Source organism: Talpa occidentalis, unplaced genomic scaffold (assembly GCF_014898055.3).
Source record: "Talpa occidentalis isolate TD23 unplaced genomic scaffold, MPIMG_talOcc4v2.1 talOcc4.11, whole genome shotgun sequence".
In the NCBI taxonomy this organism is placed as follows: domain Eukaryota; kingdom Metazoa; phylum Chordata; class Mammalia; order Eulipotyphla; family Talpidae; genus Talpa; species Talpa occidentalis.
In genome coordinates, this window is record NW_023601104.1 from 16938370 (window position 1) to 16951179 (window position 12810).

General features: G+C 43.3%; 1 protein-coding gene across 2 annotated transcripts in view; it reads right to left on the reverse strand.

Annotated features, from left to right (window-relative positions):
* FBN1 (fibrillin 1) overlaps positions 1 to 11619 on the reverse strand; it is a 238049-nt gene extending 226430 nt beyond the window's left edge. Inside the window, exon 1 of one of the 2 annotated variants that reach the window (XM_054701293.1) lies at positions 11276 to 11618. In XM_054701293.1, the coding sequence (XP_054557268.1) occupies positions 11276 to 11439 (164 nt within the window). In that variant the 5' untranslated portion in view covers positions 11440 to 11618. Of the gene's footprint in view, positions 1 to 11275 lie in introns of both variants that reach the window. The other variant, XM_037502430.2, reaches the window with a different exon arrangement.
* Between the last annotated feature and the right edge of the window lie 1191 nt (positions 11620 to 12810).

Sequence of the window (12810 nt, forward strand, 5' to 3'; positions counted from 1 at the left end):
TGTTTGTTGGGACTCGCGCCTGCTCTGTCCAGCTGAGCCCACTCGCTGGCCCACTCGCTGACAGGACACCTCTACAGGATTTTCTCCTAACTCTCTCTTCCTGTCTCCTTCAATCTCTTCAATCTTTCTCCTCCATTCTCCTACGAAAAATCTTAGCATTTTTCTTTTGCTTTTAATACCTCTAGGTCCCCAGGTAAAAATTAAACATCTTCCTTAGAATTTATTTATTTTTCTTAATGTTTTAACCTTTGTTTGATGTTCCTGTTCTCCTGACTATCTTTGTAGCTCAGCTTATCAAGTTACTTACAAGAAGAAGAAAACAGGAGATGTCAACCATGAAGAAGATAAGAAAAAGGAGGAGGAGGAGATTGGGGTAAGACAAAAAAGAGGAAGGAGGGTCAGAAAAACACAACAAAATAAAACAAAAACCTGTGTCTTGGGCTTCCCCGGTGGCGCAGTGGTTCAGCGCTGGGTTGCGAAGCTGCCCGCAGCCTCTGCAGCGCCGGTTCCATCCCGGGCCACTGGGCTAGGGTCCCACATGGCGCGCAGACCTCTCCTGCTGCCCGCTGCTCCCCTCAGCAGTGGATTTCATTGGTCTGCCTGTTCTGTTCCCCACTCTGGCTCTGGTGAATTCTCTCAACCTCCAGCGCTTCTGACTGTACCCAGTGCTTGTATAAATAAATAAATAAATCTTAAAAACAAAACAAAACAAAACAAAAAACCTGTGTCTGGAATACATACATAATAGAACTCTTACTATACTTGAGTTCAAAACCACAAATTTAGCAGCAGACATAATGTGTCCATAGGGCCGACATAAATCCTGTCTCCCAACACCAACATCATAAAATGGTTGTACTATATTTGGACTTAGATGTGTTTGGATACTTATATTTGAATGTAAGTATGACTGATGGTCTAGGAATTCACAACCCTTCAAAACACTGAACGAAATCACTTGTCTAATGGGGCAGTTCTCCCATTCCAAGCCTGCTTGCTGTCTGGAATACATGTTCGGCTGGGAATGGTGGAGATAGGGAATTTTCCTCTCTCCCTTCCTCTCTCAGGGGGCTGAATAAATAGACTCAGTGATAACTTCAACCCAAAAAAAAAAAAACTTAGTTGAGAAGGTAGTAAAATCACAAGAACTTAAAACTAGAATTTGATCTAGTATAGGTTTGGATCCACAATCCAAAACTGACTGCAGAACTAACCCAATTTTATTCTATTAACAATGTAGCTATTCCATTTATGCAAAAACAATGGAGTTAAGCTTACTACAACTCCGATTCTCCTGGGAATCTTTGATTTATTCACTTTTATTTTTAGGTGTCAACATATTTTTGTTGTTAATTTTGATCCCTGACTCCTCCCAAGATTTTTTGAGGTATTCTACACCAGTGGATTTACAAAAATGAGGCTATTAACAGCAATTGAAAGCAAAATTCCATATAGAAGAAACACACCAAATGCCTAAGATAAAAATGACAGTGTGCATTAAATTTGTCCCTGAGTTTCTTAGAAGTTTAAAAAAGGGGGTGAAAGTAAAAAAGGTTTATGATTCTCATGTTAAAATAAAATAAAATCCACCACTTTATTAGAAACTATAATCTTATTCCTGGGGGCTGTGAGTTCTTTAAAAGAGGCACTGTGGACCAGCTCTGGACAATGCCCTTAACATTAATTTAACAAAACATGGAGGTGCAATCTTCAGGCACCATTTTTCATTCTGAGATCATAGTGGCGATATACAATGAAGCATCTTCAGTGGGAAATGAAGCCAACTGGACGTCATCAAGTTAGACCTAAAACTCAAAACATCTGATTATCCTTCTCAAAACCCACTGCTTCATTGCAATAGTTAGTCTCCAATGATGCTCCCCCAAATTTCTCCCTCCCTCCAGACACATGCTACTCCTCACATCACAAGGTAAGCCTCATTAGCCCACACTTTTGAATCTGGACGACACCTGTGACTTGTATGGATTTCCAAGCCATGCAATTCCAGACCAATTTAAAGAAAATCTGGTAGCTTCCACTTTGTGTTCTCGGGATCCTAAGTTGCCATGTAAAAAGTTTGGCTATGTGACAGGAGAGCTGATGAAAAAGTTCATGTGGAAAGGGAGACAATCTGAGCTCATATAGAGGAAAGCCAATGTGCTCAGCCAACATGGATAACACAGAACTCATTTGAGCCCTGCCAGCCTGCCCTGGCCATTCAAGTGAGCTCAGTGGTCAACATATGGATAAAGCGTATGACTAAGGGCCAAGAGGCTACTTAGTCAAGAACCAGTCCCACCAGACACTCCATCCTGAACAAGGCCTGGTCCCTACATCTGGAGCTCAGTTTCCCCATTTGGAAAAAAATACCCATTGGCTTCATCCTCAGAAGCAGATCCAGCAGGAGTCCACATATGAGGAAAGTTTAAAACCTGGAGGGCCCCCAGCAGAGTCAGATAAATGGCTCTTTGTGATCTTTGTTCCTTGGTCCATCCATTTCAATAAACCACACCAAAATAAACAGGGCTGCAGGCACCAGTCCAGGATCATAGAACCAGAAACACACGTGAAGAAGTCATCTTGCTCAATCAAACCCCCAAAAATGGGGTATGGAGCAGAGGCAAAATTTCCCACTGTGCCCAAATTCCTGGCCTGCGGAATCATAAAAGATAATAAAATTGTTGTTTTAAGCCACTAAGTTTGGATAATTGGTTACATAGCAATAAAATAATCAAAACACACACAAATGAAAATAGTTTGTTTCATTATAGTAGAGGGACTAGGAAAGAATTTGGTCTTTTTCAGTTTCTCATTATTGGTGCTAGCATGTTTTTACCTATAATTTTTAATAACCATTGGAAGTGGGAGCATCCTAGTTGCCTCCACTTTATCTCTTACAACCAAGTGGTCAAGTACCATTTACTTCTGGGACACCACTTGAGCCTCTCCTTCACCACCAGGCTCCCCCAACCCCCTTACAGTCATCACTCAGGCCTTTATACACTCTCACCCTAACTCCTATGTTAGCCTCCCAAATCTCCCTGCCTCTAGTCTCCCTACCCTCTAAGCCATGCCTTTACAGCTCCTCCACACTCATCTGATTGTGTTCCCATATTAGGATCTTTAGGATCTTTTTTGTTTGTTTTGTTTTGTTTTGTTTTGTTTTTTAAGATTTATTTATTTATGCACACAAGAACCAGGGTACAGTTCAGATGTGCCAGTGCCAAAGGGTGAGAGAATTCACCAGAGACAGAGTGGGGAACAGAACAGGCAGACTGATGGAATACACTGCTGAGGGGAGCAACGGGCAAGACAGGAGAGGTCTGCTTCACCATGGGGATTCTCACCTGCTGGCCGGGATCAAATCCATGCTGCAGAGGCTGCGGACAGCTTCACAGCATTGCGCTCAACTGCTTGAGCCACCAGGGGAGACACCCATATTAGGATCTTTTAACAGTTCACCACCCTTACCTTTTACGACAATCAGATATTTTTGTGTCTTTCGTCACTCTGCCTCACCCCCACTGACAGTGTACAGACTATATACACAGGCACACACAAGGCTTCCTACTATACAACTCCAGGGGACACTACTTTCATTGGCTACATTATGAATTGTGCCCTTTGGAGTCATGCAACACAAACCCTGCCCATACTCAGTGTCCTTCCACCCCAAACCCTTCATATTCTTTTCACTACAAGCCCATTTTCCCATAATTTTTCCTTTATTTCTCCCCTATTCTTCCTCCAAGCTCCAATTTATATAATTAACCATCCCTATCCATCAATAAATCAAAATAAGTAAGACATTAAAAAATTCTCTATTGAACATCTACCATGTACCCAGCTCCTAAGTATCCCTAGTGATAAATAAATAAGAACATTGGCTTCAACAAATCCTCAATTTTAGTAAATAGTCACTTAATTATCCCATAGACCAGAGGTCAGCACATTTTTTTCAATAAAGGACCAAGTAGCAAACAATTGGGTTCTGTGGGGGAAATTATCTTTGTCACAACTACTCACTCTGCCACTAATAGTACAAAAGCAGACATAGATCATATGTAAAAAAAATGGGCATGGCTTTGTCTCAATAAAACTTTATTTACAACAGTCAGGCCTCTTAGTCTACTGTTTGCTAGCCCTTGATTGACTTTCTCTATGAAGTTTTTTCTGACTGATGCTATGACCACAATGATACTTCCCTTGTCATGTGACTGTACCTGCCTTCAATAAATGTTGAGTCTTTCCATACAATGACAGTAGGAGGAGATTCTGGGAAATGATGGTATCAAGAATGTAGGAAAAAAGAAAAAAGAAAAATGATTGCCAAGTATAAGATTTATTATAATTGAGAAGCATTAAATTATATTGGGTAAGAGCATCAACTATGAAGCCAGATTTCCCAACACTACCTACCTCTTATTATATCCTGGAATAATTTTTTTAAAGATTTATTTATTTATGCATACAAGAACTGGGGTGCAGGCCAGAAGTGCAGGGTGGGTGAGAGGATTCACCAGAGACAGAGTGGGGAGCAGAACAGGCAGACTGACTGAAATACACTGCTGAGGAGAGCAGCAGGTGAGTCAGGAGAGGTCTGCTGCATGCCATGTGGGTAGCTCCCTGGCTGGGGATTGAACTCGTGCTGTAGTGGCTGTGGATAGCTTCATCGGTTTCATCTTAACCCCTTGCACCACCAGGGAGGCGCTCTCCTGGAATAATTATTGAAACTCTGCAGCCTTCAGTCTTCTCATTTGTTAAATGGGCAAGTAGGTATAATTTCGCTCATCAAGGATTTATGTGTTAAATGAATTAATATATGCTTTATCAGAGCCTACTATTCTTTACCATTACTGTTATAATTTAATGTACAAATTACATTCTATTAATGGTTTTGAGCTTATAGGCAATCAAGTTTAAAAAATGAAACAGAAAAAATTAAATAAGTCATCATGTTAAACTTAAGTCATACATTATTTTCCCCTGGAAAGAGAAACATCATTTGGAGAGAAATTTCTCATATGGGACTCAAGGGCAAGTGATTCTGAATGACATAAGGAGCAATGTCTCCAGCTCAGAACTATGGGCAATGCAGAAGGAAGTGGTTACCTACCAGCCTCAATAAATATTCAAGGTGTAATAAGAAAATATAAGTGCCTTTTAAGACTCAACCACTTCTGACATTCTATAATTTTTTCTGTGTTTTAATAACATCTTTGCAGAAATATTAGAGAAAGTTTCTTATTCGAAAAAATATTACCATGTTATTAACTAACCTGGGACTTGTGAACTAGCTTGAAGGAATATTAGGAATTTTAAGTGGAAATTTACCAATGCCTTAGTCCTGCATTTTTGTCCAATAAAATGAAAAACCAAAACCATAACTAAAACTAAAGGAGAAAGAAAATTTAATATTTAGAGTTTGCTTTTAAAACTTAACCTCTGTGTACCTAGTTCTCACAGTTGCAAAGGAAGCTAATAAAAGGACCCATCTCACAGAGATGCTGTGTCAAATGAGTTAGCATACGCAAGACACTGAACGCCATGTCTGGCACCAACCACTGCTACCGCTCTTGTTACTATTTGTTTTTACTTAATCCTAGACCCTATGTCCTTTGTTACTTTTCTATTGACTCCATTCTTGCAAAGCATCCAGTTCTACCCAATATTAAGCCCCACCCCAGGCTATGGACTATATGTCTCTGGCATTCACAGAGCAAAATTCAAAGTGGCATTCAATCAAGTCTTCCTGAATTAATGGACTCTTTGAAATCCATTTTAATGATAAGTCAGTGTTAAAATGCTTATGATAAAATTCTTGCCTTTGATGATATCATAATCTAATGGGAAAATCAAGGTTAACAATCTTGAAACATTAATTTCTCACATGCCTGTCATAAGATTCAGGCCTAATAGGTTATTGATTTCAGCTATCTCCAAAAAGCTCATGGGAAAAAATTCTAAGTTGTTTGAATGGACCCATTTGTTGAGTCAGTTTTTAAAACCATGCAATCATTAGTACAGTTTATATCTGTTTCAAGAAAACACTGAAAACCTTAATTTCATACCGAAAATTAAGGCTAACATTCCCAAATTGATGGAGGAGTTGTTTGGCTTATTTTAGGAAAAAGCAAACTAGTGCATTAATGCCTAATAACTTCTTCAGTATTTTGCTTGATTAGAATTACAAATATAATACTATAATCTTTTAAAGTATCTGCTACACAAGACCACAAGGAAGCAAACATCTCTATATTCTATATTAAAATTACAGTAAGCTTGGAAGGATGTCTGTAATGCCCCCAGCCCCCAGCTCATCTCACTGCAGGTTGAAGTATGCTTTAGCTAATTCACAATACCAATAACGGATGCATTTCTGTAAACACTTTATACCTTAGATGTTACAAAATGAATCCCATAAATATTTTTGTTCCCTCTTCTCATTTCATATGTGATAGCACCAAAATCTTCTATTCAATGATATCTTTTTTAAAAATATTATCTCAATATTTTAATTTAAATCTCTTCCAAAAATGCCAGGACAAACCATACCATTGTAGTAATCTTTTCACCATATTAAATTATTAGCATGTCTGACTTCAGATGAAGTCTTAAAGTTCTCTTTATAAAGTAAAATGGACTGTATGAAGTCTACAGAACTTTTTCTGTGTTCCCTGTTAAGTTCTTTATTTTAATAACAGATTTCTGTGTAATTAATCCCTTGGAGTTTGCCATCACATAATCTATCCTGTGTATGAACTGTTCCATGTGTATTTTTCTGGTAACAAGACGTCTGGAAAAAATAAACAAATAAATAAAGACTAAAAGGAATCGTGTACAAGGGCACAAATTGTATGAAACACAACTGGTCTCATATACTTATAAATCAGGCAACAAGGACAGAAGTTCTCAATCCATCTTATTAGGGATTTGGGAAAAAGGGATTCACTCGAAAGAACTTTCTCATTTTACAAGAAACTGCTAACATTTCTTGCTTAGGAGCTAAGGCAAAAAGGTAATCAAGCATAAATAAATGATACATAATTAGTGTTATTCAACTAAAGTTGCTTTTTTAAAAAAAATTATATTGTACTCCAAGTTTTTTATTCATTCATTCATTCATTCATTCATTTTTTTGCCTAATCACAGTAAAGAATTTAGCTTAGAAAATTCTTTGTGAATTGAAATTTAAACAATAAAGCTAGGATTTTATTTCTCATAAAGCTATTTCACACATGTTAAGCAATGCCAGGCAAAGAAAAGTACTATACATTTATTACTTGAAATCATTTTGAAACTTGCAAAATTCTCATTTCAAAATAGAGAAAAATGCAATTTTTGCAGAGTGAATGGGGACCACACTCATTCCATAAAAAAGGGATTTCCTGTAAAAACAGAAATTGGCGATTTACTCTAAGAAAACAGTTAAAGCTGGGAAGAAACTTGAGGATGCTTAAATTTCCACTGTGGAACAACTTCTGCTGCCCAGTAGGAAGGAAAAAAAAAAAAACACACCTGCAACAGGATGGGAGGAGAAGACAAGTCAGGACTATATACCCTGAGAGGAAAAACTAAGCACCAAAGCGAGGGATGGGGTAGGAAAGGAATCCATATTCCCAGAAGAATTACCAAGGAAATTCCATAGTCACCGGTCACATCAGAGAAAGACAAGAAGGTACTATTTGTGGGAGAGACTAGACCACAGCAGATATTGATGACTTAAAACACCTTTTAACTAGAAATATTAGTGAGGTGTTGAAAGTTGCTGCCACCAACTGGGCATCAGGCAGATTTAGGGGTTACAAATCAATTTCACTTCATAAACTGTGCATTTCCATGAAAATGGTAAACAGGTTTTATGGTAGCCAAAGAGGTAGTTTCGAAGCTGGTAATATTTTAACTAGCAAAAATAGAAATGTTAAACACTAACTGGAAAAATGTAACACACAACTGCTTTTCCTGATGATTTATACAGCAGGGCATGGTTAAAAGACTTATTCATGTGAGAATGTAATAGCAATGAGTAGAGAGAATATACTTTAAATGTTATTCAAATTTAACATTAGAATTGGTGTTTGTTTAAAATTGATGGGAAAACCTTTGATTCAGCAATGCTACTTGTATTAATTAAGACGATATATAAATCAACACATGTACACATAGGTATGTAGAAAACTGTTGGAAATAGAAAAAAAATAATATAATCCAAAAGCAGTCATCATTATAAAGCTGCCGCAGCCACAGTAGGAGACTCTATATGTCAAGAGAATATATGAGGCAGGTCCGTATGAGCTAACAGATGGATGTACTTAAAGATATATGAATGTTAGCAAGGTTCAGAACAGTATGTACTCCAAGCATATTGCATATATTGAAAAGGATACACACATATGGGGGAGTATACGTACATATACACACGTATATATTTATGTGTATATATTAGGTATATACTTGTATATGTAAGTATATTCATGTGTGTGTGTGTGTATATATAAATATCTATATAGTTACCTATAATATTTGTAGAAAAATACACAAGAAAATGGTCCTTGGGGCCTCCCTGGTAGTGCAGGTGGTTGAGCGCAGCGCTGTGAAGCTGTCACAGCCTCTGCAGCGTGGGTTCGATCCTTGCAGGCCAGGGAGATACCCACATGGCACAGCAGACCTCCCCTGTCTCTCCCGCCACTCCCCTCAGCAGTGTATTTCAGTCAGTCTGCCTGTTCTGCTCCCACTCTGTCTCTGGTAAATGCTCTCACCCTCCCGCACATCTGGCCTATACCCCAGTTCTTGTATGCATGAATAAATAAATCTTAAAAAAAAAAAAAGAAAATGGTCTCTAAGAGGCAAGAGGAAAATGATTTTCATTTTCATTGCTTATCTTTTTAAATTACATTTTATCTTCCTAAATAGCATGAGAAGTACAGAAGTAAAAATGCATGTATTATAAAGCTTCATTATTATATTAATATTGTATATATTATATTTAAAAGGTTAATTATAATTACTTTTAAAACCTTAATATATGTAAAATTTTATAGACAACATGAGAATTAGGAGTATTCATAATTACTATTCTATTAATACCAGGAGATTAGAAAGGTTTCAGGAATACCTTGCAATAGGGTAAAGTTTATGTTAATGACCAAACATGATGAGGAACACAGAGAGTTTTCTCTCTCTGATGATAAAAAAAATGTAAAACTCAACATATAAATGCTGGTGAATAAAAACATGAACACTGTGATAAGCAGTGAAGTAAAACTCAGACTCTGCTTTGATACTGAGTCTGCACCTCCTGTGACAGCATCTAGAGATGAGACAAGTGTCTGGCCACACCTAAACTCTCCCTGCAGACTTTCATCCACAGAGTTAACTCCCACTTCCTCTTTCTCTATAGAAGCAATACCATCAAGCTTAGAAATATATTTCGTGAGGGAATAGTGCTCATTAAATCTAAATCAGGTCCTTTTGAGATGTGAAAAAAATCAGAGCTTCAGTGCAACTACTGAACATAGCACGTGCCTTGCATACAGGTCAATAAATGGCAGCTTCCTGATCAAGATCAGGCTCACCATAAGCAAATTTCCTTTCCAACACAGTTGGGATCCTGCGTTTATTTTCCACAAAGGCCAATGGAAGTAAACTCATCAGAACTATTTTCCGGGGTCAGAAAACCGTGCATATTTTCCACCGCTTAAGTGCAAGACTCATCTGTTCCCAGTCTAGACCAAGACTCCAAAACTGATCAGTTCAACTTGCTGCACTTTTTCTTCCCACACCTGGACTTCAAAAACACAAACTTCACTCCCTATGTCTATTATAAAGAGCCCATAACAAGAAAGAATAAGTGAAATGTTCAGCCACATATTAAGTGAGCATTATCAATTGGCCACTCAGGGCCATGTAATCAAGTTACAACTACTCAAGAAAGAGCAACTATCAGAATTATAAAACTTAAATGGAAAACTTGTGTGTATTTACTATCTGGGTTCATTGAACAGGTTCCTCTGTGGAGATCAAATGGGTCATTTACAGTTCACTCTGCTGCTTCTTTGGAAACTTGAATTGAGACAATCACAGAAAGAGATTTCTCCTTCCACGTGAAAAATTTTAAGGGGAGTGTATGCCCACTGTCCACAGTGTGGGGAACTGACAATCTCTACACGACCAACTGTGCTTAAATATTTCCAACTGAGGGCCTCCCTGGTGGCACAGGGGTTAAAGACAGTGCTAGCAAGCTGTCCACCGCCACTGCTGCACAAGTTGAATCCCTAGGCCAGCCAGGGAGCAACCCACATGGCATAGCAGGCCTCACCTGTCTCGCTCACTGCTCCCCTCAGCAGTGGATTTCAGTAGATCTGCCTGTTCTGCTCCCCACTCTGTCTCTGGTGAATCCTCCTTCTCTCTCTCTCTCTCTCTCTCTCTCTCTCTCTCTCTCACACACACACACACACACACACACACACACACCGTACCTCTGCCTCTGGCCTGTGCCCCCGTTCTTGTATGCATGAATAGATAAATCTTTTTTGAAAAAAAATCCAGCTGGAAGTCTTCCTGCAACAGGGGCATGATAAGCCAGTGAAATGGCCAACTGCAGGTAAGTAACACCTAGACGGCTGGTTAAAAATACCCACTTCAGGACGAGCACCGCAGCATTACTGCCCCAGCAGGGAAGAGCTCCTTACAACCCAAAAACAAGTTCTCAGAAATACTTGCCCTGCTTGGCTTCTAGCACAGACAACAGAAACGATGTCCACATCCCAGAACACTCAGTCCCTAATTTGAACCTGCCCGACTTCCAGGAGAGTGAACCATTAACTGGGAGACTTCGGCGTCACTGCAACCTCCTCCTTCCCCAGTTCCCAGATGAACGGAACTTCTGCAAAGATGCCCACAAAGAAAGCACTTTCTCCTCAACATAACCGGAATCGGTATGAAGGCAAAGGAAGGGGCTTCCCCTCCCCGGGAAGCAGCTGCCCCCACCATGCCCTCTTCCTCAAAGAACTCGTCTTGCCTTCCAAAATCTGTCTCAACAGTGACCCAGAATTCCTTTCAAGCATGACCTCTCCTCTGGGGCAGAAATTCTTAAAGAGTGGGCGCGAGGAAGTTGAGCCTCGAAAGCAGAGGGGACTGGGTAACTCCCGCCCTTCTAAGGTGCCCCCTTGGAGGTCCCGTCCAGGATCCTCCTGCTGTCAGCTCCTCTGGGTGTGATACTCGGGGAAGGGGGTGGGGGAGGACCCACACCCACAGAGAGGGCCCGTTCCATTACCCTTTAAGCGCGTCGTGTCCCCCGCCGCCTCTTCTTTTGGCCCGGCTAGCTCTGGTTTCCTTCACGTTCCCAGCCTCCAGACTGGCGTCGGCCCCATAGCTCGTGTAGGACGCTAAGAGCACGATAAATCCCAGGGCGACCTCCAGCAGCCCCCTGCACCGCATGATGCCGCGCGGCCGCCGGCTCCCAGCGCCTGTCGCCAAGCCCGGGGTCTGTCCGCGGCCGCCGCTGCGCCCTGACGCGCCCCGCGCCGCCGGGGTCCCGCTCCCGCGCCGCCGGTCCCCGGGCCGCGCTCCTCCCGCCTTCTCCAGGCGCTGCTCCCGCTTCAGGCGGCCCCTGCCAGCTGCAAAAGACAAACCGCCGAGGCGGTGGGGGGACATTAGGGCACCGGGATGCTGCAGCCTCGCGCTCACGGTCCGCGATCCTCAGCCCGCCCCGCGCGCTGCCTGCGCGTGGCGCAGTTCATTTGGGTACGTGAAGCCCGGTTGGGTCACAGCGGAGCGAGAAGCCCAGGGCCCGGGGGCCGGCGGCTCCAGCCAGCCCCTCGGCCTCGGGGAGCCGTCTCCAGAGCACAGCGCCAAGTCCCCTGTCCCCCGATGGTCCCACGCCCCGGCGCGAGCTCGCCGGGGTTACTTTTTAATGGCACGGCTGGCGCGCCACGCGCACTCCGGACGCCCCGGCTCCCCGGCCGGTCCTCGCCGCCCCGCGGCCGGGCTGCAAACCCGCCGCGCCGTCCCCGGCCGGCTCCGCGCGCTGCCAGCGCCCCCGAGCATCCGACGGGGGGCCCCGCACCCGGAGCGCGGGGCCAGGAAGCTGTCAGGCCGGGGAGGGCCAGCGCCAGCTGTGGACGTTCCGGCTCGGCCCCTCACCCCAGTCCCTGTCCCTGCCCGCAGCGCGGCGCAAACGCGAAAGCCTCGGCGGCGGGAGCTCCAGCCCCGGGGCCGCCCGACCCCGGTGGGGACCCGGCTGCACCCACGGGAGGCGCGGCGGCTCCGGCTCCTCGGGCGGCGGCAGCTGGTCCTCGGTCCTGGCCGCGCCCGCCGCTGCCCCGCTCCGCCCGCAGCTGTCCAGCTGTGGCCGCCTGTCCGCCTGGGGCACCCACAGTCTCTGCCGCGGCTCCCCGGCCCCCGCCTTTCCCCACCTCTTCAAGTATCGTCTGCGCAGCGGTTTCTCGCGAGAGAAATACTTTTTTAAAAAAAGAAAGAAAAAGAAAATGACACCCCCTCCTACACCCCCCTCATCCCCACCCCACCCCTCGGCCCCATCCATCCTGCGTTTCCACTCCCCTTTGCCAGCGGCCGCCTCGGCGCGGGGGCCTCCCTGCTCGCTCGCAGGATTTGCGCGGTGGGAGGAGGCAAAGGTGATCGGGTCCTGCCTGCTGGCCTGGGAGTTTGCGTTTTGGGGTGGGGAGTTGAGGGAATGGGAACAAGGGGAGTAGCGGTTTAGGTCACTCTGCGGCTGGGCGGTCTACACCCGAGATAAGCCGCTCGGATGATCTGGGGAGCCCGGCCGGAGCGGAAAGCTGTGCCACCTGC